At 56.2% G+C, this 26,299-nt stretch overlaps 3 protein-coding genes and 1 long non-coding RNA gene across 5 annotated transcripts; 2 read left to right on the top strand and 2 right to left on the bottom strand.

Annotated features, from left to right (window-relative positions):
- Positions 1-332: 332 nt before the first annotated feature.
- Positions 333-7,252, bottom strand: RAB25 (RAB25, member RAS oncogene family). Its single transcript, XM_074319022.1, has 5 exons — positions 6,301-7,252; positions 3,012-3,207; positions 1,655-1,848; positions 1,026-1,106; positions 333-647 (listed from the first exon to the last, which is right to left on the bottom strand). Exons 1-5 carry the CDS (start codon positions 6,341-6,343, stop codon positions 520-522), a joined length of 642 nt encoding a protein of 213 aa, XP_074175123.1. The 5' UTR covers positions 6,344-7,252; the 3' UTR covers positions 333-519.
- LOC141568625 (uncharacterized) lies at positions 6,692-7,506 on the top strand. Its single transcript, XR_012491803.1, has 3 exons — positions 6,692-6,820; positions 7,095-7,146; positions 7,249-7,506. It is a non-coding gene; the product is annotated as an uncharacterized LOC141568625 (long non-coding RNA).
- Positions 7,507-7,650: 144 nt separating this feature from the next.
- Positions 7,651-10,321, bottom strand: LAMTOR2 (late endosomal/lysosomal adaptor, MAPK and MTOR activator 2). Its single transcript, XM_019711126.2, has 4 exons — positions 10,143-10,321; positions 9,686-9,848; positions 8,057-8,146; positions 7,651-7,844 (listed from the first exon to the last, which is right to left on the bottom strand). Exons 1-4 carry the CDS (start codon positions 10,208-10,210, stop codon positions 7,788-7,790), a joined length of 378 nt encoding a protein of 125 aa, XP_019566685.1. The 5' UTR covers positions 10,211-10,321; the 3' UTR covers positions 7,651-7,787.
- Positions 10,322-11,254: 933 nt separating this feature from the next.
- UBQLN4 (ubiquilin 4) lies at positions 11,255-25,164 on the top strand. 2 transcript variants are annotated; one of them, XR_012491800.1, is made up of 11 exons: positions 11,255-11,471; positions 12,941-13,092; positions 13,451-13,668; positions 14,124-14,386; positions 15,871-16,029; positions 19,393-19,618; positions 20,690-20,829; positions 21,337-21,420; positions 21,520-21,635; positions 21,794-22,017; positions 23,432-23,568. XR_012491800.1 is itself a non-coding variant. In XM_019711123.2 (11 exons), exons 1-11 carry the CDS (start codon positions 11,364-11,366, stop codon positions 23,582-23,584), a joined length of 1,806 nt encoding a protein of 601 aa, XP_019566682.1. In that variant the 5' UTR covers positions 11,257-11,363; the 3' UTR covers positions 23,585-25,164. The 2 variants fall into 2 exon arrangements, 1 of the variants encoding a protein (XP_019566682.1); XM_019711123.2 differs by having other exon boundaries at positions 11,257-11,471; positions 21,831-22,017; positions 23,432-25,164.
- The last annotated feature ends 1,135 nt before the right edge of the window (positions 25,165-26,299 follow it).

Raw genomic sequence — 26,299 nt, 5'->3', positions numbered from 1 at the left:
TTACGTCTCCCCTGCCTCCTCCCCTCACCCCTGGCATTGGTGTGACCTCAGTTCTTGGCACCAGGGCCCTGGGCACCAGATGGTGCCCGCCGATGGTTTCCTTTGTCTCGCCTTCCAGATACCCCCTCTGTGCCATGCTGTCCTCCCTCCCCCACCTGCCCTGAGGGTTGGCAGAGGGAAGGGTGAGCACCTCCCACCCCTTTGGCACTGTCCCCAGACCACAGGACTCCAGAGGCAGCTGGCCCTGGGGGGCAGTGGGGATGGTGGGGAAGATGGAAGGAGGGTGAGGCGGGAGGGAGGGGCCAGAGTTGAGGGAGGCAGCATAGCCAGGCGTTGGTACAAAACAGTTTATTTGAGGGCCCTAGTCTGCATGTTGGAGGGCAGATAATAGAGAGATGGGGGTGTGAAGAGCTTAGAACTCTGCAGGGCTGTGAACAGGGAACTGGCCAGGCTGGCATCTGGAACCACAGGGCAGCGAAGGTCCTGCAGCTGGAGTGGGGTTGGGGGCCGGGGTGAAGGTCAGAGGTTGATGCAACAGGATCTCTTCTCGCCAAGGCCGAGCTCCTGCCCAGCCTGGGCACTGCCCAGGGTGATGGCGTTGGGCCGCATGCTGTTCTGCCTCTGCTTGGACACCTTTGCAAAAATCTCTGAGGGCGCAGAGGGCAAGGGTCAGGTCAGAAGGTGTGGAGCCCGTGCTCCCTGTCCTGTACACACACCACATGCCACGTTCTGAGTACAGGTTGGCCACACCTGGAGGAGGCTTTGCCCGAAGGCAGTGGAGTTCGCGTCCCTTGTCTGGGTGGGGAGGGCCTAAGATGGCTCCCCAGGAAGTATGGCCTTCTGGTTCCTTCCCTAAGCTCCAGGCTGGGGGGCCGGGGGTGCTAGGGAGGCTCTGAGGAGGCTGGGGGTCCACAGAGGGACTGAGGAGGCAGTGGGGGCGGCGAGGCTGGGCATCTGCGTTCCTCCACTGCCCATGGAGGCCTCAGGGGTGCGATGGGGTGCCCAATGGAGGCAGGGGCTCTGACCTTTGAGGACCGTCTCGAAGGCCAGCTCCACATTCGTGGAGTCCAGGGCTGAGGTCTCCAGGAACAACAGTCCATTGTTTTCTGTCAGGAAAGGAAACACACCAGTAATTGTGGGGTCAAAAGCGAAGGGAATGACACTTGCTGTTCACTGTGTGCTAAGCCTTGGCGTGTGACGCTCCTTTAATTCATAAAACCACCTGTGAGGTAGGTTTGTACACTATCCCGTTTTCTAGAGGAGGAAACCGCGGCCCAGAAACACAGAGGATGACAAAGACCTTGCTTGGTGTCCTATGTCTAGTAACTGGACAAGCGTCATCAGGCAGGGCCATGGGCCTCCCGGCCTGTGCCCTTAACCACTGTATCTTGCTGCCTCTAAACCTCAGAGGACTCCAGGGGGAAATGTGATGGGAGATGGCTGATGCTACATTTGAGCTCTGAGCACTGTCTTAAAATAAAGAAGTGCCCATCACACCAATCTCCAGGCAAGTGGTGAGACAGCGCGAGGGACACAGGGTCACCAGGGGAAGGGCTGGGAAGCCCTGTGGAACAGGACATGGAGGAAGGGCAGGCCAGCCCGGGGGCTGGGCGGGCGGGGGGAGGGGTCAGCCTGGGGCCCGGCAGGCCCTCACCAGCAAACATGCGGGCCTCGTCGGTGGGCACCTCCCGAGCCTGGCTGAGGTCACTCTTGTTGCCCACCAGCATGACGACGATGGTGGCCTCTGCGTGGTCGTAGAGCTCCTTCAGCCAGCGTTCCAGCACAGTGTAGGTCTGATGCTTGGTTAGGTCAAACACTAGGAGGGCCCCCACAGCACCACGGTAATACCTGTGTGGGGTACAGGGGTAGACAGACGCCAGGGCAGGTGGTTGGGCCCAGCCCGAGCACAGCCCTCAAAGCAAAGCCACAGATGAGTACCAGAGACTGGGAAATAGAAAACTGAGGTCCAGAGACCCAACACGGGACAGGGCAGCCGGAGGCCCCACGCCCACCCCATGTCTGACACTGGGAGCCTTCAGAACACGGGTCTTGGAGCCTCTGAAGACTCCCCTCCCTGCCCTACAACCACTGGCTCCCTCCTTCCTCACGGCCCCTCTGCCTCCTCAGGTCCTTGGCTCTGACCTTAGCCCCTGCCATCCACCAGCACGGACCTGGGCTCCTGGATGCTCCACCTCCAAGGTCTGCCTCACGTGGCTGCCTGACCCACAGGCCCGTCTGCTCCTGTGGCCGTCCTTCTAGGGCCAGCTAAACACTGCCCTCGAGCAGTAGCCCTGACTGGACATGTCCTCACAAGCACCTAGCCCGGGTCCTCGAGCCAGCGGGAGCTTCTTCTGATGGTGACATCTAACTGCTCCCATTTTACTGAAGACTCAGTCCACTGAGGCTCATAGAGGTCAGGTGAGCGACCCCTTAAGAGCCCCTGGCAGGCGCTGCCCCACCACACACACACAGACCCCCCTTCTCACATGTGGTCTGACAGTGGCTGGGAGATACTCTCCTTGTGGTGTCTGTCAGGACACACTTCCGGTGTGTCCTCTGAGTCTTTGTAAAATGCAGTGGAGGGTCCAGCCCTTCACCTTGGTGGTTAGACCGTGAGGGTTGCAGTGCTTTGTGAGGGCGCTCTCAGTCCCCGGACCTGCCCCATCCCAGCTCCACCTGGATTCACGGGCTTGGGCCTCGTAATGGCAGCCCCTCACGGCCATGGTACCCAGAGGATGGCATAAAATGCCCAATGTGAGGTGCCTGCGCCTTTCTGGGCACACAGCAGAGGCTGTGGTGGCAACGACTCTTGTTTTGGGTCCCAGTGGTCAGAATCACTAGATCTGGCCTCAGACTCTGTGTGGCTCACAGTACTGGTGTGTCCTCAGCCAGGGCTGTGGCGACCTGCGGTCCCTGCAGGGAGCACATGGCTGTGTGCCCTGCTTCCTGTGCCCCACCTGTCCTCCGGAGGTGTCCCCTGACCTCCCCAGCACCCCCAGCCCGGGGCTCACGCCGAGGTGATGGCTCGGTACCGCTCCAGGCCAGCCGTGTCCCAGATCTGAGCCTTGATGGCAGCAGTACCCAACATGACAGTGCGCGTGGAGAACTCCACCCCGATGGTGGTGCGGCTGTCGTGGCTGAACTCATTGCGCGTGAAGCGGGACAGCAGGTTGGTCTTGCCCACGCCAGACTCTCCGATCAGCACCACTGAAGAATGGAGAGAGAAGGGCTGAGCTGGGCAGATGGCCCAAGCCTGCCTGAGCCCCGGGGTCTGCCCGCCAGCAAAGGGGAGCTGAGTTCAGAAGACCAAGGAGGGAGCTGGGGCTCCTCACTGCTGGGCTTGCTGAGTCCATCGAGGCAGAAGGGCTGGGAGCTGGACGCGGCTAAGGGTCTGGTGCTTTCAAGTTCCCAGGTCTGTCCATTGAGACAAGGCTGCAGTCAGCCTGGGGTTCCGGGCTGAGTGATGTCTGGGGGCTGCTCGTGGGTGTTGCGTGGGGAGGTCTGTGACTGCACAGGGATGGCAGGCCTGGGGGAGGGTGCACATTCCCGGCTAGGGGACACGTTGTTGTGCTTGTTTCTCTGTACATGAGCTGGGAGCACAAGTGAGAGGCTGGGGTGTGTGTTTGCACAGGAGCAGAGGTGTGACTAGGAATGTGGGTGAGGAGCAAGTTTGGCACATGGCACGTCCGGAGGTGAATGTGTAAGAAGCTATGATCCCGTTGTCCCCTAGCAGGGTCAGTCTTGCAAGGTGAAGACCCTGGGGCTGGGTGTTACACCACCTGTGTGTGTCCCTCAGCAAGTTATTTAACCTCTCTGACCTTTTTCATCCGAAAAATGGGAATAACACTAGTACCCGTCTTGTGGGTTGTTGCAAGAAGTAAATGAGACATTGCCAGGATGTGGTGAGCGTGCAAAACCGTTACTGCTATGACTGTGGTTGGTGGGTCAGTGCGGTTACCCTCAGGTTTTCAGGGGCAGGGAGCCGCTGGGGTTGAGTGGGTGCTGATGTAAGCATGACCCACACACTGCCCGGCACTGAGCTGAGCAGCAGGACTAGAAGAAGTCACCCGGGGTGGTTCTGGGAAGGCAGGCTGGTGCCCAGGGACTGGTTCCCACTCGGCCTCTGACTAGCTACGTGACCTTGAGCAAGTGGCTCACCTTTTCTGGGTTTGTTTCCTTGTTTATAAAACCTAGAAAGGCACCCGCCTCCAACTTAAGGCATTACTTATTTGTGTAAGGCAGGAAAGAGCTGGGAACAGTATGGCTGTGTGTGTGTGTGTGTGTGTGTGTGTGTGTGTGTGTGTGTGTGTGTGTCTGTGTGTGTGTCTGTGTGTCTGTGTGTTCTTGCCTCTCCCCTGCCGGGAAGCTCATCCCCACTCATCTGGCCAGTGGGTGAACACTTAGCCTTATCCTCAGGCCTTTGGTGTCAGACAGACTAGGGCTTGTGATGCCGTGTGACCTTTTGTAAGCTACATAACCTGTCTCTCATCTGCATCTGTGAAATGGAGATCTAGTTGTTAACATTTATCTCAGAGGCTTTCCACATATGAAGTCACTTCATCCTCGCAACAGTGCCACAGGCAAGTACCATTAGTTCCACCACTGCATTTTTACAGACAAAGGAAGGAGGCGCTTGGGGGGGTTAAATGACTTGAGCAAGATAACATAGCTAGTGCGGTAAAAACACAGGCGTGCTGCCCAGATGTGTCCTCCAGGAAGGACTTGCCCCAGCCCAGGGAGTGCAGTCAGCAGGCAGCCTCCAGCTGCCCGCTCCTCCAGCACCTGCCTCCTCCTGCATCGTGCAGACAGCTGCCTCACCTGAGGTCACGCCCCCTGGGCAGCCTGCATCCAGGGCCCCAGCAAGGCAAAGGTATTACGGGGCTCCCGGCCCATTGGCCAAGGCTTGGTGACCCTGTCTTGCATTTTCACTTCCCTCTCTGCCCAATCCTGTTCCCTCCCCCTTCTTTTCACTGGAGTTGATCCGTAATAAGCATCTTGCATCCCAAACTTCTGGAGACCCCAACCTGCAGTAGGTATTAAGTGGCAGGGCTGAAATCGGAAGGCAGTCTGCCTCCTGACCATTACGCTTTCAAAATGAAAGAGAACTTTGGGGGCTGTTGTGGTGACTAATGAGCCAGTGGCTACCACACGGTAAGGGTTCAATAAACAGTAGTTACTATCGTGTTTCCCCGAAAATAAGACCTAGCTGGACAATCACCTCTACTGAGTCTTTTGGAGCAAACATTAATATAAAACCTGCTATTATGCTATATTTATTATATTATTATACATTATATTACATTAATACATTATATTTATTAGTTATATTACATTATTACAAGACCCAGTCTTATAGTAAAATAAGACTGAGTCTTATATTAACGTTTGCTCCAAAAGACACATCAGAGCTGATTGTCCCGCTAGGTCTTACTTTCGGGGAAACAGTGTGATCGTCCTAGACTATTGCTAACCTTTACCCTGTCTCTCTTCCTGGGAAAGATGCTGGGAGTACAGGTTCCCCAACCTCAAGTTGCCTGAGTCCCCAGTGAGGGCGGGGCTGAGGCTGGGAGAGGCAGTGGGGTGGGGTGGCTGGACAGGGAACCAGAGCCCCGCCAGCCCCCCTGCCCTGAAGGAGGTGAGGAGGTGGGGGTGGCGAACAACGGGGGAGGGGGGGACGGGACGCAGGCTGAGATAAAGAGCAGGAAAGACACGTGCACACTTTCAGGGACAGCCACGCTGAACCCAGTGCCTGGCATTACGTCCCAAGGGACAGACCGAGGAGGCCACGGCCCCAGGAGCCCTCGGGGTTCTGTCAGCCCCTGCTCCCAATTCACCACCTCTTCCCTATATCTTCACCTCGCCCCATGACAGACAGAGCGGGACCCTCCTTTGTCTCCTTTTCTGTATATCTGTCCAGAAAAATGACTTTCCTCCCCTTAAGTCTGCCTGAGGGAAGTCCTCTCTGAAGTCTGACCTCCACCCCTTCTGCTGCAGTGGCTGACTATTCCTAGGGATGTGGCATTAGGAACGGGGCAGAGGAGCCTCACGGGCACTATTAGGGACAGAGGAACACATTATTTACAACAGTAGAGCATTCGGGCCACCCCAGACACCAGACCTTCCCAGCTCCCTGCAGCTTTCTTTCTTATCCAAAAGATGAGCCCAGGGGGTGGGGGGCGGGGGGAAGAGGGTGGATTCCTGGTTAGAGATTAAAAACAAAATAGGAGGCTATGCCTCTGGCTCTGTTGGTCTCTTTCTGGGTTTCTCTGGCCTCCTCTTTCTTTCCGAACCCCAACTCACCCTTGAAGACAAAGTTATAATCTTCCTCGGTCCCGTTCCCCATCTCGGCTCCACATAAGAGGGTACAAGTGTCTTCGGGACACAGGTGACTGTCTCTGCGTTGGCTCAGTGCCTTCAACCTTCAGCTCTTGAGACCTGGATCCACCCCTCCTCTCATTGGGGGTAAAGGAACTTCCGGGCAGCCAGAGGAACTGAGGGCCTATGTCAGGCCAGGCCAGGCCTGGGGACGCTCCGCTCTGGCAGGTAGGGGTGCTGTAAGGAAGCTGAGAGGACGGAAGCTGAGAACAGGAAGAGCAGGGCACTGGAGACCTGGGGCCCAGGTGGGTGGAGACGATGACGTCAGACAGGTTAGACAGGTTGGGTGTCTGCTCTCAGCCTAGGCTCCCGCAATGAGGTGAGCAGGCTCCAGGGGGTGGTAGTGGGGAAGCTGGGGCAGACAGGACCTTCCGAGAGACAGCTGAGGACCGAGTGCATGGCGCTAGGCTCGTAGCACCTGCAGCCCAGGGGGGCCCAGCCGCCAGTAAGTGACAAGGCCCCTCAGGGAGCAGAAGCCGGCTTGGCCTCCTGCTTTTCCTTTAGAGCCTCTGGTGGGTGGTTACTGGGGGCCCCAGAGGAAGGGCTGATGGGGTGGCAGTCACCCATCTGTGCGCAGAGCTCTGGGAGTTGCATCTTGGGCCCGGCAACTCCTGCCCCTCCCAGACAGCTCTGGGCCTGGGAGGGGCAGCGTTTCTCACCCTGGGTGGAGCTGGAACTTGCAACCTACAGGCTTCCCTGCAATGGGTCCCTTTCTACAGCACTGGGAAAGGGGCTGGCAGCTTCCCACCCACACCTGCTCTAAGGACACAGGTAGGGGGAGACCTGGACAGAAACAGCCAGGTGGGGTGAGGGGTGCGAGTGTAGGGCCAGGGTGCGGAGACGAAGGCCTGAGAGGCCTTCTGGTTTCTTCAGATCCCTGCCCAGGACCTGAGGCATCGCCGGAAAGCAATGGTGTCTGCAGAGGGCTTTGAGAGCTGGAGGTACGCGTCAGAATGTGAAGGCCTTGGAGAGGAAAGGGGTGGCCCGCTCCCAACCCCAAGAGTAGGAAAGGCAACCCTGCCAAAGTCGGGACCTACGGACACTGAACTCCCTGGCTCTATATGCTCTTTGTTCAATATGACGCCCACTGGCCCTGTTCCTCGGAGCTCACTTCCAAGATTTTGCCAACCAGGTGGGTGAGATTCTGAGTGGCGAGGGCCAGGTGAGGCCACTCCACTGGAGACCCTGGTGGGGGAGCAGGACATGAAGAAACCTGTAAGCCAGTCCTGCTCCTTTCCATCCCGACTCCTCCCAGCCAAGAAAGCAACCAAGACGTAAGACAGGACTGAAATTTATTCTTGGAAAAAACAAAGTCCATCCCCTCCCCCCACATTCCAGGAAGGATTCCCCAGGGGGCCCTGCCCCTCCAATGGTCATCTCTCTTGTCTGACCCCAGCTTCCACCAGTGCCCCTTACGACGCTGCTACCTGGGTAAGGGGTTCTTCCAGGTACTGCACCAAGGCTTGGGCCTGCGGGACGGGGAGGAGAAATCGTCCCACATGTGGCCTGCCACGAAAGGGACCCCAAATCCAGGTCGACTCCCAATACCGAGCACCCAGCCCCCAGCCCCAGTGGACAGGGACTGGGTGACATGAGGACCCAGGAAGGCGGTGGGGACGGGAGTGGACACTGACGGAGCACGGGGGCCGGGCCCAGGTGGCGGAGCCATGAGCACACAGACCTTGGCCTTGAGCATCCCGAAGCCGACGGTCTCCTTGGCATACATACACAGCAGTAGGTTGGCCACTCGCGTGATGGCTACACGGCCCTCCTGGTGGGGGTGACATCGTGGGATGGGAGGCTCTGCTTGGCACCCTGAGCCCCCTTTCCCTACGGGCTCCTCGTGAGACAGACTGTCTTCCTTCCACGCCCCGGGCAGGGTGGGAGCTTCAGCTGGGGGCTTTGGCCGCAGCCCTGGACATGGGGTCCTGTGCCCAGATTCCAGCCTCAGCACAGCCACGAACCAAGTCACCCCAGAAAACTCAATCTCCCAGAAACTCGGTTCTCTTTCTGTAACCCCTACCTCATCCCAGTTGCTGAGGGTACTAGCACACGGGAAGGAATTCTGGGCTATTCTAATGGGCGATGTTATTATTATGGGTTCACCTCAAAGACACTATAAGGGGCTTGAGAGCAGAAACCCCACTCCTAGTCCTCTTTTCCAATGGCAATGTGTTTCAAACTGTACACTTGACGTCCGGGTTAGGAGACTAATTAAGAAGGTTGATTAGCATCAAAAGAAAAAAGGAAGGAAAAGAAGAGAAATGAAGAGAAGTGCGTTGCATGCAGTAAGGGAACTTGTTTGAGTGGGTGATTGTGTGTATTGGGCTCCGGCATCACGTGTGTTTCTTATGGCTGGGTTGTGGTCAAATGTTTGAAAGCTATTGCCCTATAGCACTAGGTCTGAGCTGGGCACCCAGGAGTAATGAGTTGAGCTGGAATGCATCCTTGGCTGGGCTGGGGGCAAGGAAGGGGCAGGTAGCTGAGTTACAGTGGAAACCCTTCATTCTTGCGGCCTTCTCCATTCAGTTCAGCAAACTTTCACTAGGTATCCAGTGTGTGTTAGGAACCCTGTGCTGTCTCTCCGGCATCACCTATGATCCTTCCCCCATTCTCATGCCACTCCAGCCACATCTACCTTGTTGATCTGTGGCCAGGCACCATTCTGCCTCAGGGCCTTTGCACTTGCTGTTCCCTCCATCAGAAATGTTTATGCCCCAGACAGCCACACGGCTTGCCAACTTCCTTAAATCTGTGATGAAATGTCACCTTTTCAGTGAGATTGTCCCTGGCGCGTGCCACCCTTATCTCACTTCCTTGCTTTATTTTTCTCCATTGCGTTTTTAGAAAACTAACATCTTATTTTTTTAAACTGACATATTTTTTTCTTCCTCAAGGGATTAAACAAGGGTCTGGAGACTCTCATAGTTCTGTGAGTCAGTGAATCCGGCATGACAGCACTTTGTGTGTACCTCACTCTACAGTTTATACCCACTCTTTTAGTTCATCTTCACAACAGCCCTGTGAGGTGGGGACTGGGGGTTATTGTTTCCACCTCAGAGAGGAGATAAGGAAGCTCAGAGAGGTTAAGTAACTTACCCAAGGTTCCACAGACGGTAAGTGGCTGGCTGAGACCAGAACCCCAGGCAGACCCGGGGTCCAGGGCTCCTTCCTCACCACTGTGATTTCTGCCTATCATAAATGGTGCTGCGGGCCAACTCTTAGCACTCTTCCCGAGATCCTGCCCCTCCAACCAGCCGGGACCGGGGATCCCCTTGGGGGACAGAGGAAGTGGCTTCCCTCTCCATACCATGCAGTCCATGAGGATGAATTTGAGATTGTCTTCATTAAACGCTTGGTTCCCGTTCCGGTCGTAGGCGGCCCAGATGTTACTGGCGATGGCGGCGGTGACCCGGGCGTCAGTGTCCCCGTAACCAGAGTAGGCCAGCAGAGATCCCTCGTTATTCAGCAGCCTGGCGAGGAACCGGAAGGGGCAGCGACGTGCTCAGGATGGGGAGTAAGAGTCCTGGGTTCCCATCCCAGCTCCCGCCACTGGCGCTTCTAGAAAGCAAGGGTCTAGGTTGAGTGTGTCCTAGAACGTGCCCAGAGCACCCAGCACGTCGCTTTCCCTTGTCGAGAGGGGCCCTCCAAGGCGGCTGCCCACTCTGCCTCCTCCCTTCCCGGAGATGTGTCCCCACCCCTCCCTCGGAGAGCCGCGCGCTGCCCGACTCCAGTGCTCGTCGCTCGGGTCCTCGGTCCGCACTCACAGGGTGCTCTGGACACCTCCAGTGTTGGCTTGGCTCAGCACCTGGGTCAAAGCCTTGGGACGTAGCATGCCTGCAGCTCCCAAACCTGGGTTTTTGCACCCAGACCTCCGAGTTGCCTCCTGCGGGCCTCCGCCGGCCCCTTCCGGTGGCTCAGCTGACCTGCTGCTCCGGAACGCCCTGGGAGTTGTAGTTTCTCCGCCTGACTTCGTAGTTTGTGACTCAACCCCGCTCCACCGCGGAGGGGACTGGGAATTGTAGTTCCTTGAGGCCTCGTGAGGCATCCTGGGAACGATAGTTCGCCTTTCCACTGAGACCACGCGGTTGTGGGGGAAAAGAGCGGGAGTGAAAGGACATTGGCGGTATTGGAAGGACATTTAACCCCCTCGGGGAGAGAAAAGTCATGTCCGCTTGACAATCCACGACTCAGTAATTTAAAAAATGAAAAATAAAATCCCTGTGTTTGTTAGGCACACCTTTGGTTGCTTTTCAAAGCAATTTTCTACATTATGCACAATTCTGTGAGATGAAGCCATAGATACTATTGAGGAAACCAAGGCTCGGGAAGGCCATGCAGGCAAAACCCAGGTCGCTGGAACAGTACCTAATAGAGTTCATTCAGGCCACGATCCTCGGGGGAATGAAATCAGTTCTAGAGATGAGATTTTAGGTGGACGTCCAGAAGTGGGAAAATGCATCCTCCCAGTCGGCAGAGGCCCCAGGCCTGAGAAGGATTTGGGCTTCTCGAGAAAGACCAGCTATCGCAGGGGACGGAGATAAAGCGGCGACACAGAGAGTCCTTTGTCCCGGAGCGGGAGTGACCCGCGGTGGGGGCAGGGGATGCTTTGGGCCGGAGGGGACCTCGGCTCAGCTCTGGCCCGCTCGGATGGGCCGTGGTCTCCCGTGGGGCGCTCGCCCCTCACCCCAGCAGTGAGGGACTCGCCTCGTCCCCGTCCCGAGCGCCCCAGGGGCCGCCGCCCAGCGAGGCCCAGACCAGGCTGCGGGACCCCAGGCTCGGCCCTGGGCGGACCCTGCTGCAGTGGCCCCCCCAGTCCGCCCGGGGCGCTGTGGCTGCGGCTGGTCCGGAGGGGGCGGTGAAGCCTTGGGGAGGGGAGGGAGGAGAGGGGAGTGTTGGAGGCGCCGGAGCCTAGCCGGGCCGGCGGGGCGGGCGGGGAGGAGGAGGAGCCGGAGCGGGCTGGCGGGCGGCCGGGTGGCGGCGGCGGCATGGCGGAGCCGAGCGGGGCTGAGACGAGGCCCCCCATTCGGGTCACCGTCAAGACCCCCAAGGACAAGGAGGAAATTGTGATCTGCGATCGAGCCTCGGTCAAGGAGGTACTACGGTCGTCGGGGGGAGCGCGGAGGAGGGGTCCGCGAAGAGAGGGGGGTGGCTCGGGACGGCCGGGCGCAAAGAAGGGCCTGGGAGAGGAGGGCGGGGGCCCAGGCGGCCCTCGGAGGAGCGAGAAGGGAGGAGAGGCGGGTCAGGGGCGTCCTGCGAGGGTAAGTTGGAGGAGCGTGGCACGCGTGTTGGGGAAGGGAGGCCGGGGTTTGCCTTGTGGCCTGGACTGGGGGCGTGGTGGAGAGAGGGGAGGGGGACACCTTGCGCAGGGAAGGGGCAAGGACCCTGGGCTTGCGCCGTGTTACTTATAGGGGTTCGGGGCGCCGAGGCAGAGTGGGGGCCGGGCATGGTGCTGAGCCGGGAGAGCGCGCGGGGGACGCCGCGGAGACCTCGGGCGCCTACTGTGCGCCTGGGAGGACGTCCCGCCTTCTTCGGCGCCCCGGCAGTGGGGGGAGGATTTCCCTCTGCCCAGATCCTTCCTGCGCTTTCCAATCCAGGTGGTTACGTTTGGTTCTCAGCCCTCCGGGATTTACACAGTGTGCAGTAGGTGCTCAATAAAAACGTATCCGATGAGGGAGCGTTGCCTGGGTTCGCCACCCCCCTGTGGCTGCTCCAGAAATTCACATGGGCGGGGCTTAAGATAGGCCATCTGGTTGGAAGGGAGGGATCTGGAAGCTGCCTGGCTTAGCAAGTGCACTGGTTTTGGAGCGCAGGTTTGGTTTGGGGGCGCTGATAGATTTGGGCGTCTAACTCTTCCCAAGCCAGCCTTTAGTACCCTCGCTGCCCACGCCCCACCCCCAACCTTATAAAAAGGCCATATTCCGTAATTTAAATCCTTTTCCCTGCAAAGCTGGATTTGAAATCAGCTGTAATTGAGAGGCAGTGTGTTTGGTTAAGAACCTGGGCTTTGGTGTGGAGACTTGAGTCCGGTCTGCGGGCGTGCAAGTCACCTACCTGCCCAGCTGTTCAGTTTCCTCGTCTTCCTAATGGAGATGGTGACTAATGTGTATCTCATAGGACCTAGACTCTTAACTCGTGAATAGTTGGTGCCGGTATAATAACTGGGCTCCTTGTGTTGTAGTTGTTACAAGCACTTTGGGAATGAAGAGGGAAGAGAAACTGGGGGTTTGAGAAGAGAAGGCTGAGGGAGACTGGGCCTGGGTCCAAGGCTGCTGAAGAGTGCTGCCCAGGCAGTACCCTCAGGGACCTGGGCAGAGGGACTGGGGGGGACGGACAGGTAGCAGAAGGGCTTCCTGGGGTGGGAAGCCCTGGGCTGATTAAGGGAGGAGCCTCTCATTGGTCCATCGCCTTGGTTAACAAAGGAGCTGCTTATGGCAGTTGGAGAGATGGAGTGAAGACTGCGAGTGGACCGCCCACACCTAGAGGTGGCAGCAGAAGAAGGCAGAGGCTCTTGATGGGTGGAGCCCAGGCAGCCTCCACAGTGACCTCTGCCTCTTGATCACAGTTCAAAGAGGAAATCTCACGGAGGTTTAAGGCCCAGCAGGATCAGCTGGTCCTGATCTTCGCAGGCAAGATCCTCAAGGATGGGGACACACTGGACCAGCACGGGATCAAGGATGGGCTCACTGTCCATCTGGTCATCAAGACCCCTCAGAAGTAAGTTCAGCAGAGGAGCAGGCCGAGCTTCTCATTGGCCCACCTTGCCCCATCTGATACTTTCTCGCCCATCACTCAGCTCTGCCGGTGGAAGGTGGCTCCTGGGTGGGTTGCCAGGCAGGCCTGTGATCTCACCTGCAGGGGACTTAGGTCTCCCAGAATGCCCTGAAGACACCCGGTGCTGGCTCCTTCCCTCTGTCCGATTTACAACTGCCCCCCCGGCATCACCCCACCCCAGCCTCGGGGTTGCTTAGGACACAGCGTGGGTTTGGGCAGTAGCTGCACAGCAAACACGGAGAGGGTTGCCTTCCCTCTTCCCGCCTTCATGGAAGCTTGGATCTTCTTTCTCTGTCCTCAGGGCTCAAGATCCGGCTGCCACCACTGCTTCTCCCCCCTCCACTCCAGACCCTGCCTCAGCACCCTCCACCACACCCGCCTCACCTGCCACCCCTGCCCAGCCCTCCACCTCTGGCAGTGCCACTTCGGATGCTGGCAGTGCAAGCCGGAGGAGCAGTGGAGGGGGGCCCTCCCCAGGGACTGGGGAGGGCCCTCCCAGTGCTACTGCATCCATACTCTGTAAGCCCTCAGGAAGGAGGACACTGTCCTGTTGGGGGGTTGGGGGACAACCAAGGGGTCTGATCGGGAGAGGGTACTTGAGCCACATGGAGGAGGAAAGCTAGCCTCTGAGAGCTTCCCAGAGGAGGGAAGCATGGCTAAGTGTTCAGAGTGAGGGGAGAAATAGCGCTGGGGATGTGGGGGACCCTGGGTGAGCATATTGGAGTTAGGGGCACTCAGAAGGCCGTCGGTGGTCAGGACTGTGCCTGGCTCCCAGCCTCTGCCACCAGAGGGCTCAGCCCGCTAGGCTGACATCTCTGCCAGCAGCGGGTCTGGGCTGGGCAGCAGGGATGATTAGAAAAGGGAGACCAAGAAGCGGGGGGTGGGGGGGGGGATCCCGGAGACCTGAACTCGGTGGCTCTGGCCAGGTGGGGGCAGGGCTCCTGTGGCCGACTGTGACCCCGCCCTCCCCGCAGCTGGCTTTGGGGGCATCCTGGGCCTGGGTAGCCTGGGCCTGGGCTCCGCCAACTTCATGGAGCTGCAGCAGCAGATGCAGAGGCAGCTGATGTCGAACCCCGAGATGCTGTCACAGATCATGGAGAACCCGCTGGTCCAGGACATGATGTCCAACCCCGACCTGATGCGTCACATGATCATGGCCAACCCCCAGATGCAGCAGCTGATGGAGCGCAACCCCGAAATCAGCCACATGCTCAATAACCCCGAGCTCATGAGGCAGGTGGGTGCGTGTGTGGCGTCGGCGGGGCAGGGGGTCCGGCACTCCGGGGCCTGCCCGGCCTGGTCCCACCGTGTCCTGCCTTGACCTGGGTGTGCAGGCGTTCCGTAGCACACTGGGAGTCCAGTGATGCAGACACCGGCCTGGCCTTGCAGGAGCTGCTGGTGTCAAAGGAAGTGGGACGAGTCAGCAGGCAGTTATAATACAGTGTGGTCGCCACGACCGCAGAGCTGGTCACGGGATCCCTGAGGAGCACATGGGGGGTCCTAATCCTACCCTGGGGCTCCAAGGGAGCCTCCTAGAGGAAGTGTCACCCAAGCTGAGACCCAAAGAAGGAAGAATAAACCAGAGGAAGAAAAAGAGAAGAGTGTCCAGGGCTGAGGGACAGCACGTGTAAAGGCCTGGGGGTGAAAGATCACAGAGTGTCCCGGGAGTGCTGTGGCTGCCCAGGGCTGGGTGGGGAGGGGAGGCCCAGGGGACGCAGTTTTGTGTCGGTCTCTGGGAGCTCCGTCTCATGGCCCAGCCCAGCAGGGGACAAGGAAAGACTATCTCAGCTGAGTTGTAGACACCGTGCTGGACGCAGCAGAAGGTAAGTTCCATAAGGGCAGAGATTTGCAAGTATCCTCTTCACTGTCCAGGACAGTGCCTGGGTCCCGGCAGTCACTCAGTGGATGCTTCCAGATGGCTGCTTCTGGACTACGAGTCAGAGTCTCATCTTAGACGTAGGGTGCTTAGAAGAGGCAAGTGTGGAGCAAATTTGGGAAGAAGGACAGGGAAGGCATTCCAAGTTGCATGGGAACAAGAAGAAGTCATGCTCATTTTCTCTCCTGCACTGCTGTCCCCCGGAGTTGACACAGACCACCCCTTATCGAGAGTGAGCCATTGGCTCTAAAGAGAAAACCTCCATCCTGTTTCTCAGTCTTTAGTCAGGCCAGAGCCCTGGGGGTGGGATGAGAGGGTGTTAGTAGCTTTGTCCTAGCGTGAACCCTTTCCCTCTCCAATCTGTCACTGACCGGAAGCACAGGATGGCCTTGGTTGGACAGACCTGGCTCCACCACTGACTGGCTGTGTGTCCCCAGCAGTGAGTCACTGAACCTGTTTTCTCATCTGCAACACAGGGAGATAAATATCTACCTGGGATGGTTATTGTGGGCATTAAATGACTTGAATTCTGTAAATTACTTACGCAGTGCCTGTGTATCATAGGTGCTCGATGGATGTGAATTCCCACTTGAGCCTCCCCTTTCTCAGATCCCTTCTTGCTTAGTTTTCTTGTGCTCCCTAATACTCTGTGGACCCCCTGGACCTGCAGGAGGACAGCTGCTGCCCTCACCCCTTCTGGGATCACTGTCCTCGCTAGGAAAAGCCAAGCAGAATGCCCACAGGGAAGAAGTTCCTCAGGCAGGCGCTGGGCCCGCCCGCCTGATGCAGGCCTCGTGGGCTCGACACTCCTGGTTCCAGGGCCCTCTGTCTCGCTTCTCCCCCAGACGATGGAGCTTGCTCGGAATCCAGCCATGATGCAGGAGATGATGCGGAACCAGGACCGGGCCCTCAGCAACCTGGAGAGCATACCTGGGGGCTACAACGCTCTCCGCCGCATGTACACGGATATCCAGGAGCCCATGTTCAGTGCCGCCCGGGAGCAGGTGGGGCTGGAAGTAGGGGTGGGCGTGGTGAGGGGCATCGGGCTCCATACTCCCTACCCCTGACACAGGCGAGCCTGGGGGCTATCCACTCCTCTTTCTTTCCCTAGCCCCCCAAGGGTGGGCCTTGGCTCCAAAACAGTTCTCACAGTGACAGCCAGGGATGGTCCCAAGTCGTCCAGGGCTGAGGCACAAGGGCTGAAGGTAGCAGAGTTCGTTGCGCAGGGAAGTGGGTGAGGTGTAGAGCCCAGGGCATTTGCCATGGGCCTGACAGACCTCTTGCACCAGAGGCTCACAGGTTGTGGGGCGGGCTTGGGGTCAAACAGCTGACCCTCGCACAGTGTCTCAAGTGTGGTCCCCGAGTCACCTGCGGTGGGTCACCTGGAGAGCTTATTGAGGATGAGATTCCTGGTCCTCACCTTGGAGCTACCTACCAGCCCCAGCTCTGGAATCAGCCTCTGAGAATATGCGCTTTTAAAAATGCTTTATCAATTCTTTCCAAATGCATAACCAATGTAGATAAAAATAGCCTTCCCTGTATCCGTGTTGCCATATGTATTAATAGATTCAGGGCCTTTTTTGGTTCTTTATTTTTAAAGTTTACTTTACACTGAATACTTTATGCACTTACATGTTTCAAAATTGAAAGGTGTGTGGAAACAAAAGGCTATTTTAAAAGTAAGGAAAGGTATACGAGCTCAAAGTATACAAGAGAGACCTTCTGTTTTCATATACCAACCACCTCTGTCCTACCTGAGAAGTCATGAATGTTGCTATTGTGGACATTTTCCTAGCCGTATTTAATATTTGCAAAAAAGACACTACAGATGGCATTGCAGCCTTCACCTAGCCCTCTCCCATTGTCCGGCTCTCTTTCCCTCCACAGCTAACTACCACCCCGGAGTTGGTGCTTGTCATTTTGATTCTTTTATTACCTATGCATGTAGCTGTAAATACTCGATAGCATTGTTTTGCATATTTTTCTACCTTATAGACATAGTATCATGCTGCCCGTATAATTTTTAATTTGCTGTTTAAATGTTTTAAAAACATTTAATTGAAGGATAAAACAGCGACAGAAAATACACATATCATAAGTATACAGCTTGATGGATTTTCACAAACTGAACACCCCCTAACCAGCACTCAGGTGGGAAGGTGGCAGCTCACGTTATTTCTTTTGCTGTGGAAAGGAAAAAACACCATGTCTTGGGTGGCCCATGCTATTCCCATGCTGTCTCTGTCCTGCACCAGGTCTCCACAGATGAGTATGTTTCTTGCTGACTCTACTCAGCCCCACTGGGCTGTCTGTCTGTTGGTGCAGTGATACCACGTCTTAATAAGCCTGGGCACCCGGTGGCATGAAACCCACCCCACCATCATCTTCAATAGCATCTTCGTTACTTTTGGCATTGCTCTTTCAAATTACTGTTTGTAGGGATCAACTCTGAATTTTTAAAGGATTTTTTGGGTTTATTTTAAATTCTATTTAAGTAATTAAAAATAAATATACATCAGAGTAACCCATTCACCTAGCTAAAAAAAAAAAAAAAAAAAAGCAAGTAATTGAGAGAGAGGCTTATAACAAGCGCTCCAGCTAATTCTGAGGGACCCTAAGGTGTGAGAACCACTGGTTTAGTGCACAGAACTGGTTTAGCATTTGGCATCAGCAAACCTGGCTTCAGATGCCTGTGGTACCGTTTCCTGGTGATGGGATTCTGAGCGCGTTGCCTGACCTACCGATCTGGGCCTCAGCGCCTGGATGTTATAGCCGTGGTTCTCAGTCATTTCCGTCTCAGGGTCCCTTTATACTCTTAAGAATTACTGCGGGTCCCGGAGAGCTTTGGTATTCACTGTGTCTGAAATTAAAATGAAGAGATTTTACAAATATCTATTAATTCATTTAAAAATAATAAATCCGTTGTATGTGAACATAAATAGCATTTTCTTTTGAAAATAACTTTACGGAGGAAAGAGGGACCTTGCGTTACATTTTTGCAGCTATAAGACAGCTGGATTCTCAGGTATGCTGCATTCACCCTGTTGCGCTGTCACACGTTATATAGCTTTTGGAAAACTCCAGTCAGTACTCACAGGAGGAGGAAAGTGCAAATGGCAAATAACATCTTGGAATTATAAAAACAGTTGTGAACCTTGCAGGGGTCCTAGGACCACACTTGGAGAACTGGTGTATTAGAGGGATACTGTAAACATTCAAATGAATGTAGCAGGCACATAGTAGGTGCTCAATAAATGGCAGCGGTTACGCCGACAGGCAGTTCAGGAAGAGATTTGGTCCTTAGGGTGCACCAGGAGAAGGAACACAGGGCCCAGGACTAGGAGGGGTTGGGTGCCAGGCCGGTGAGCAGAACAGGAAATTGGAAATGGACAGACTGAAGCTATGGTGCCCAGACCCTGGCATCTGCTGAGGTAAAGGAACCAAGCTCAGAGCAGGGCAATCCTTGATCAGCCCTGGTTCCCGTGACCCACTCTGAATACACAGGGAACGTGACTGGATGTGAAACCCCATGGTGGGGAGGCGCTGAGGCAGCTCAGAGACCTGCTTAGGTCCTGACCACCTGGGGACTCAGGAGAGGGGAAACGGGCCTGGGACGTCCCTTAGACAGATTTCTTTCCTGGGAGCTGGCGGGTCCGGAGGGGAGGTCCAGGGGCCACCTTGGACAGCACGCCATATGATGGGTGCAGACCCTGAGTGACACAGTGGGAGCTGGTGCTGAGGGGGACTTTAGCTGAAGCCGCCTGTCCGGGGAGGTAGGCCGTGGAGGGAGGGGAAGGAGGAGATTGGAGACCCAGGGAGGGCGTGCTCAGCCGGGGATGTGTGCCATTTTGCCCCTGGAGGGGCAGCCCACTAGGGGACCCAGGCATTCAGGGAGAGGCTCTGGGGAGTCCCATTGGACCAAGGTGGTCGGGGACGGGGAAGCTGGGGCAATTCAGGGTTAATGTAAAAGCCAACAGTTACTCATTGAGCACCTAGAGTGTCAGGAACGGGGTGCAAAGGTGAGCCCCACGTTGTCTCCAGCCCTGAGGAGCTGAGGAAGACCAGGGTCTCCTGCACACTGGGAGTGGGTGTGAAGCCCTTTGGAGCACACGGGACTGCAGACCACGTGCTGAGAGCCACTGGGAAGACGGGAGGGGTCAGTCGTTAGCAGCAGCCAGCTCCCACCCTGCAGGACGGGGCTGGTGCTGCCCATTGTGGGCTCCCCATCCAGCTGAGGGCCTCGGAGCTCTTAGATCTCTCTCCCTTTCCTGGGGAAGGGGAGGCTGTCAGGTGAGAGGAAAGAAAGGGCAGAGCCCTTGCCCCTGGTTTGTTTCAGTCCTTAACCCGAAACCTTTCCCTCCTCCCAGTTTGGCAACAATCCCTTCTCTTCCCTGGCCGGGAACTCCGACAGCTCGTCCTCCCAGCCTCTGCGGACTGAGAATCGAGAGCCCCTCCCTAACCCCTGGAGCCCCTCGCCCCCCACCTCCCAGGCCCCCGGGTCCGGTGGGGAGGGCACCGGAGGATCGGGGACCAGCCAGGTGCACCCGACAGTCTCGAACCCCTTTGGGATCAATGCGGCTAGCCTGGGGTCAGGTATGTCCTGGGGTGGAAGGAGCTTAGTGGGGTCCCCATGGCTGTCCCTCAGGCCCAGGACTGAATGGGGTTCACAGTGCTCCAGAATATTGAAGACAGAGGTGAGACTGTATTGAAGCCACAGAGCGGGCTCTGCAGCCTGGGGTCATGGCCCCACCCCTGAGAGGGTGACGGTTGGTTCTGGCCATGTCCTGATGTCCCCGGGAGTGACCTAAGTCAGAGTGACCCCGGGAGTGACTCGTGAATAAACCAGACCCCACCTAAGCTCTTTCAGCATGACGGGAAATGGGGGTGTGGGAGAGGAATCAGGGCAGACCTGGGGTCATGTGAGGCTGGGGCAGAGGGATATGTAGGCTGCCCTGTACAGAGGTGCAGGTTACACACTGCTCAACCCTGAGGCCTGCCCCATTTATCTGAACTCTACATATGACCCTGGGGATGTGTTTGGTAGATGCCCTGATTTCTCTACCCTGGGGGACACCTCATCTCGGTTGGGAAAGTCCCTTTCCCTCTATGTGCATCACTTCCCTTTTTTATAAAATAGGGGACTTGAACCTGATCCTGGGTTCCAAACTGTGCTCCTGAGTCCCAGGGGGTCTGGGCCATCTCCAGGATGAGGGAGGACCAAGTGAGAGAGGCTCCAGGCCTTCTCCGGCTCCAACCAGACCATTGACTTACTTGGTTTCTGAGTGGGATTTGGTTTGAGGAAAGGGTCTTTGCCACTAAGACAAGTTCGAAAACCATTGATCTTGGTGATTTTCGTCAGATCCTTTGTGAGTCGGATGTTATCGTGGCAGCAACAATCCAGAGGGGCAGGAATCAGACCCAGTTTCCAAGTGGCTCGGCCTTAGCAGGGTAGATGGGAAAGGGGCCAGGCCAAAGCAGGGCGAGAGGACCTTGGAGTCAGGAGAGCCCTGGCCCACGCCTGGTACCTGGGTGGCCATTGTACCGTTGTCCTTCTGAGTCTTGCCACCACTCAGTGTGTAAAGGAAGGTAGACCGATGCGAGGCCGCTGGTTTCCATCGGGACCCCTTTTCTCCTGTTTGGTTTCTCTTTTCCTGCTTGGGGTAGGGATGTTCAACAGCCCGGAAATGCAGGCCCTGCTGCAGCAGATCTCAGAGAACCCCCAGCTGATGCAGAACGTGGTCTCCGCCCCCTACATGCGCAGCATGGTGCAGACGCTCGCCCAGAACCCCGACTTTGCCGCTCAGGTACGGACCTGGCCCCGGGGTGGTGGGGTGGTGGGGTGTGTGTGTGCATTGGGTGTGGTTACTCGGGGCCAAAACACCCCCGACACAGCCTGCCTGTGTCTGTAGGTCAGGCTCCCCTGCTTCCCAGCTGTGTGAGCTAAGCAAGTCGTGGAACCTCCCAGTTTCCTTGTCTGTAAACTGGTAATAGCAGCAGTTCCTCATAGACCGGTGAGGATTATGGGAGTCAGTGCATAGGAAGTGCTTTGAGCGTGGCACAGGGTAGGCACCGGGCCCTTGGGGTTGTCAGCCCTCGTCATCATCACACGCAGGGCTGAGCAACCTGGCTCCTGACACTCATCATTGCCTGGAGTGTTCTGTTCCCTCTCACTGTCCCACTTAGGTTGTCAGGACACTTAGGGGTCTGGCCAGATCTCCTGCAGGGGTAATGGTGCTGAGCGAGGCGAGGCTGTGGGGGAATTCCCAGGGTGGGTAGGCCCCGGCCTCCCCTGACTACCTTGACCCTGGCAGATGATGGTGAACGTGCCACTGTTTGCGGGGAACCCCCAGCTGCAGGAGCAGCTCCGCCTGCAGCTCCCCGTCTTCCTGCAGCAGGTGAGTGAGGCGCCTGAGCCCAGAGGGTGGGCCTGCAGGGGGCCCTCAGGGTGCGGCTGCCCCCTGCCCACTACTGCCTCTCTGCTCCTTCCCCACTAGATGCAGAACCCGGAGTCTCTCTCCATCCTCACCAACCCCCGTGCCATGCAGGCGTTGCTGCAAATCCAGCAGGGGCTGCAGACCTTGCAGACCGAGGCCCCCGGGCTGGTACCCAGGTGAGGGTGGGGGCAGGTGGGCAGTGAGGTTCTGGCCACGGCTCCCCTCGACCCCTCCCTCCACCACTCAGACCAGCCATTGTGTCTCTGAGGGTCCGTTTTCCTGTTTCCTCTAACTGCTTTTCCTTCTGGACCTCATGTTCCCATCCCTTTCTCAGAGGCCACCTCCCACCTCTTGGTCTCTCCTGCCCGCAGCCTCGGCTCCTTCGGGATGTCCCGGACGCCCGCGCCCTCGGCAGGCAGCACCGTGGGGCCTGTGCCTGAGGCCCCCACCTCCTCGCCAGCCCCGCCGGCCACATCCTCTCCAGCTGGGGCTCCCAGCGCCCAGCAGCAGCTCATGCAGCAGATGATCCAGCTTTTGGCAGGAAGTGGAAACTCACAGGTACACAGGGCATGGGGCAGGGGCTGACTGCCACTTCCAGCCTGGCGGTGTCAGGGGTCGCAGCAGAACAGAGACACAATAGAGAGCAGGCTTTGGTCAGCCAGACCTGGTGTTAGCTCCTGGCCTGCACTTTCCGGCCCTAGACAAGTTGCCGGTGGGGCTCTTCCATTCCCACAGCTGTAAAATGGAGGTGAGAATCCTAATAGCCCTTCCCATGTGCTTACGGAGAAGCTCTCATTCCTTTATTCCTCACAACTGCCTCGTGATAATTTCTGGGTTACAAAAGGGGAAAACGAAGGCCCAGAGAGGTGCAGTGGCTTGCTCCTCGCTGGTACGTACGTAATGGAGCCAAGATTCAAACCGAGGCAGGCCGGCTCCAGAATTTATACTTTAACCACTGTCTTATACCACTTCTGCTTCTATCAAAGGATTCTTTTGCTAATTAGAGCAGCCTCCATCCCTGAGACTAGAGAGGAGGATTCTGGAAGGTGAGCTGACTAGAGCCCTGGGCCACAAAGTGAAGGCCAGGTGTATGGGGAAGGAGTGAGGGTGACCTTGGTGAGCCCCTTAACCTTTCTCCGGCCTCCATGACTCATCTGGGAAAAGCCTTTCGGCAGAAATGTGTGCCCAGCTCAGGGCGAGGCAGTCTGTGCTAGGGCCAGGCCAAGTGATCGCCAAGGCCTGACTGGGTTTAAGCTGGCTTAAATCCTTGGATGGCACTGAGAAGGTGCACAAAGGGCCGGACGGCGCTTCTGTTCTGTGTCAGAGGGCCTCTGTGACCCTCAGCAGGTCCTTTCCCTCCCTGGAGTGCACTCTCCTGTCAGTGGCCACCTGGCCTGTGATGTCTGAGCTCCTTCCAGCTCTGAGGGTCTTCTGTCCTCTGGGCTAGCCCTCCCTCAGCATCCCAGAAAACACTTCCAGGAGACGTTCACAGGAGCGTCAGACAGGAAAAATCTTCTCTTTTTGTTAATAACTGTGCTTGTTGATTGGCTAAAATTACACAGGTTCTGTCTTTCCTGGGGCCCTTCCCTGGCCTTTCCGATGGCTGCATGTGTGATGGTGGCCAGGAGGGGTTCAGCATGCACCTTATCGACTGCAGAGCATTTAGCTTTTGGGGTGTCTGTTAAAACCTCCAGACTGTTGATGGAAAGCCATTAAGAAGACAGGCTGATCGAGGCCTATCTGTTACTTTGAAATTTTAACAAAGATACCCCTGCCTTATTATTACACAGTTGTTTAGTGACTTGGGGCACAGGGCTCCTTGGCCCGTCTGCAACCCACGCCTCCCTGCCCCACTGGTTGACTCAGGATGTTCGAGAAGACCTACTGGTTGTCTTCTCTCCATCAGAAGCCCCCAGCTGCCAATAGGCCCCGCTCGGTCTTGCGCCCACTTCACGAAGCCTGTCCCCTGCAGGTGCAGACGCCAGAAGTGAGATTCCAGCAGCAGCTCGAGCAACTGAATGCCATGGGCTTCATCAACCGCGAGGCCAACCTACAGGCCCTGATTGCCACAGGAGGGGACATCAACGCGGCCATCGAGAGACTCCTGGGCTCTCAGCTGTCCTAATCCTGCGGCCTGCCTCCTGGTCTCCCTGCCTGGATGCCAGCCAGTGGTTCCTGTCAGCCCCTCCCTCCCCTCTTCAGCCCGTTATCCCTTCCATCTTCTCCCCTGTCCCTTCCAGACAGCAGGGTGGCTTTAGAGGCGTCGGTGGGCCCCGACCCCGTAGCTCTGAGAACTTCGGTTCTACTTCTGCATTCTCTTACAGACTCTCCTCTCCTGCTTCTGCCTGAGCAGAGCTGTTTAAACGGTTTTCACACTTTTGCTGATGGGCCCCACAACTGCCTCCTGCAGTCTTTGAACTTCTCAGTGGCCGTGCAGAGTTGAAGGAGGGACTCACGCTCTGGTTTACTGGAACAGGGTCTTCTGTCTGGATCACTAGAGTTTGCTTCTTGTGTTTACTTCTGGTAACTCTTCTTTCTCTCCCCGGCCCCTCCCTGCCCCAGCCTAACCAGCGCTAGGATGTCATACTCGGAAGGAGGGCCGGGTGGAACAGGCTGGGGTGTTCTTCCTCACCCTTAGTCTGGTCAGCACGTTTTCAGGGGGTCTGTTGGGACTCCCAAGGGTAGATGCCTGGTCTCCCTGTCTGAAGAGGGAAATAAAGACAGCCCTGCAAACAGGAGTTAACAAGCCCTGGGCCAGCCCAGGGGAGGCTGGTGCAGAAGAGGCCATGAGGTTTTTGGAGGAAGGGAATGGGCAAAACAGCCGGAACTGACGGAGCGGAAGCACCAGTTACTCTTTCAGGCGGGAGAGTCCTGGCAGAGGACACTTAGAGATAGATGCTTATGGAACTGGAGTTGAAAGGGGCTCAATGAAGCTAAACCATGTGGCTCACAAGGGGTCATACTGGCTCCATTTCCTCAAACACATGTGCCGTGTACAATCTGACACACATTTCCGTGAAGCCAGGGCCTGTCTGTGTCCTCAGGTACCAGTGATTTGAGCCCCCCACAAAAGACATGAAGTGGATTGGGGTGTGTGTGGGGTTGGTGGTGCATGCATGCACACACGTGTGTGGGAGTTAAGTGGGAGGGTGGATTCTTAGGTGATGTCTGCTTCAGAGCTCCCCCACCAGAGAAGTAGGCGGAAGGGCCAGTCTCGGGCAATAATACATACCACCCGGAGAGCTCGGCCCTTTGGCCCCTGGATGTGGCGTAACCCAAGGATAGTATGGATATCCCGTCTGAAGCTGCCAGGGCTGTGACCAGCTCCCTTACATTCACTGCTTTCGGGGAATGGTAGAGGGTCTTTCCCTCCAGAGCCCCTGCCCTTTGAGTTCTTCACTGTTTCCCCCAGGCCAGAAAGTGCTGTTTGAGCAAGGAAAGGAGAGGGTGGCAGTGGCGCCTTTGATCTGGATTTGGATATTGCTCTGTTGGGGCACAGGAGGCTTGTTTCACCTCCACTGCTGCTTAGCCCGGCTGTTAGGGCTGTTAGGACCCGCGGCTGAGAATATGGAGGCCCGAGGAACAGAATTTCCTCCCCATGGGAAAGGGTCCCAAGCAATCCAGAGAGGATGTCTGCGTGGCTTCCCTCCCTCCTTCAGCCCCCACACTGGCCTTTGTAAATAAATGGTGTGGTCTTTGTTGTGAGGGTGTCTTTGTATTTGTTTTGCGTGGGAGGAGGCTGGCTGAAGAGGACTTGGTTCTAGAGGGTTTTCATAAAGTAGGTCTAGGGGAATGTGAAGTTGGGTTCAGTTACCACCGGTGCTAGGAAACATTGAGGGTTAAGGGCTAAGCGGTCATGGGATGGCTATAGCTCCTGATTTAGGAATGGGAAGGATTGCGCTCTTCCAGTCCCGTCCCCATTGGTCAGCCTGGGAGAGGAATCTATGAAGGTGTTGGGAATATTCCTAGGTCATTACTTCCATCCTCTGATCTTTGGGCAAGACTGTCCTCTCCTTCCCTCAAGCAAAAGGAGCAAAACGAACCTTTGCATCCAGAACGTATGCAGGTGAGTTTAGTCATTCTTGGTCTTGAGCCCTGAGACTAAACCTGTTGCTACCACTGACTGTGTGGATTTGAGGAAGTCTTCATGTCTGAGGTTTTATCCGTTGTACAGTAAGGTCGTGTGCTGGAGTTCTGTGATAATGAATGATCCGTGGGTAAAAGGTTCCACTAGAGATCATGGTAGACTGGGTGTTTCAGACCAACTCGTGCTACAAGTTCTAAAAACTGGTGACATACTTAAAAAGGAAAAAAAAAATCTGAAAAGCATCAAAGGGCCAAGATTGGCTTGAAATCCAGAGAGAGAAACCTATAGGCTGCCTTTGACCTGGGGGCTTTGGCTCACTGGGAAAATGTTGCTGAGAGGGTTTCAAGGGCCTCAAATGATGAAGCTAGAGGAACAAAAAATTGGAATCTGAGGACAGCTAAAGATGGGGATGCTAGTAAAGAGGATGAATCAGGGAACAGCCAATTCCATTCTGCCTCCTAGTCTCCCACCATTCTGGGGGGTCCAGTAGTTCTCAAGCCTCAAACTTGGAGTCAGAGGATCCCAGATGCTTTGTAGAAATCTTGACTGTAACATCAACCTAGACCTCAAAAATATTGTGATAAATAATTTTTCAACTACAGCATCAACCACAATAAAAATTAATGAAGCATTTAAAGAGATAAGGCAATATAAGTGAAAGCAAACAAATGACAGTAAGGAGACCCACGGCAATTCCATATATAGGAATTGTGCAGAAATGAAAACACTGATGCTTAGTGTTTCAACAAAATA

The sequence above is a fragment of the Rhinolophus sinicus genome, linkage group LG14 (assembly GCF_036562045.2).
Source record: "Rhinolophus sinicus isolate RSC01 linkage group LG14, ASM3656204v1, whole genome shotgun sequence".
Taxonomy (NCBI): domain Eukaryota; kingdom Metazoa; phylum Chordata; class Mammalia; order Chiroptera; family Rhinolophidae; genus Rhinolophus; species Rhinolophus sinicus.
This window is presented reverse-complemented; position numbering and strand designations above follow the sequence as displayed.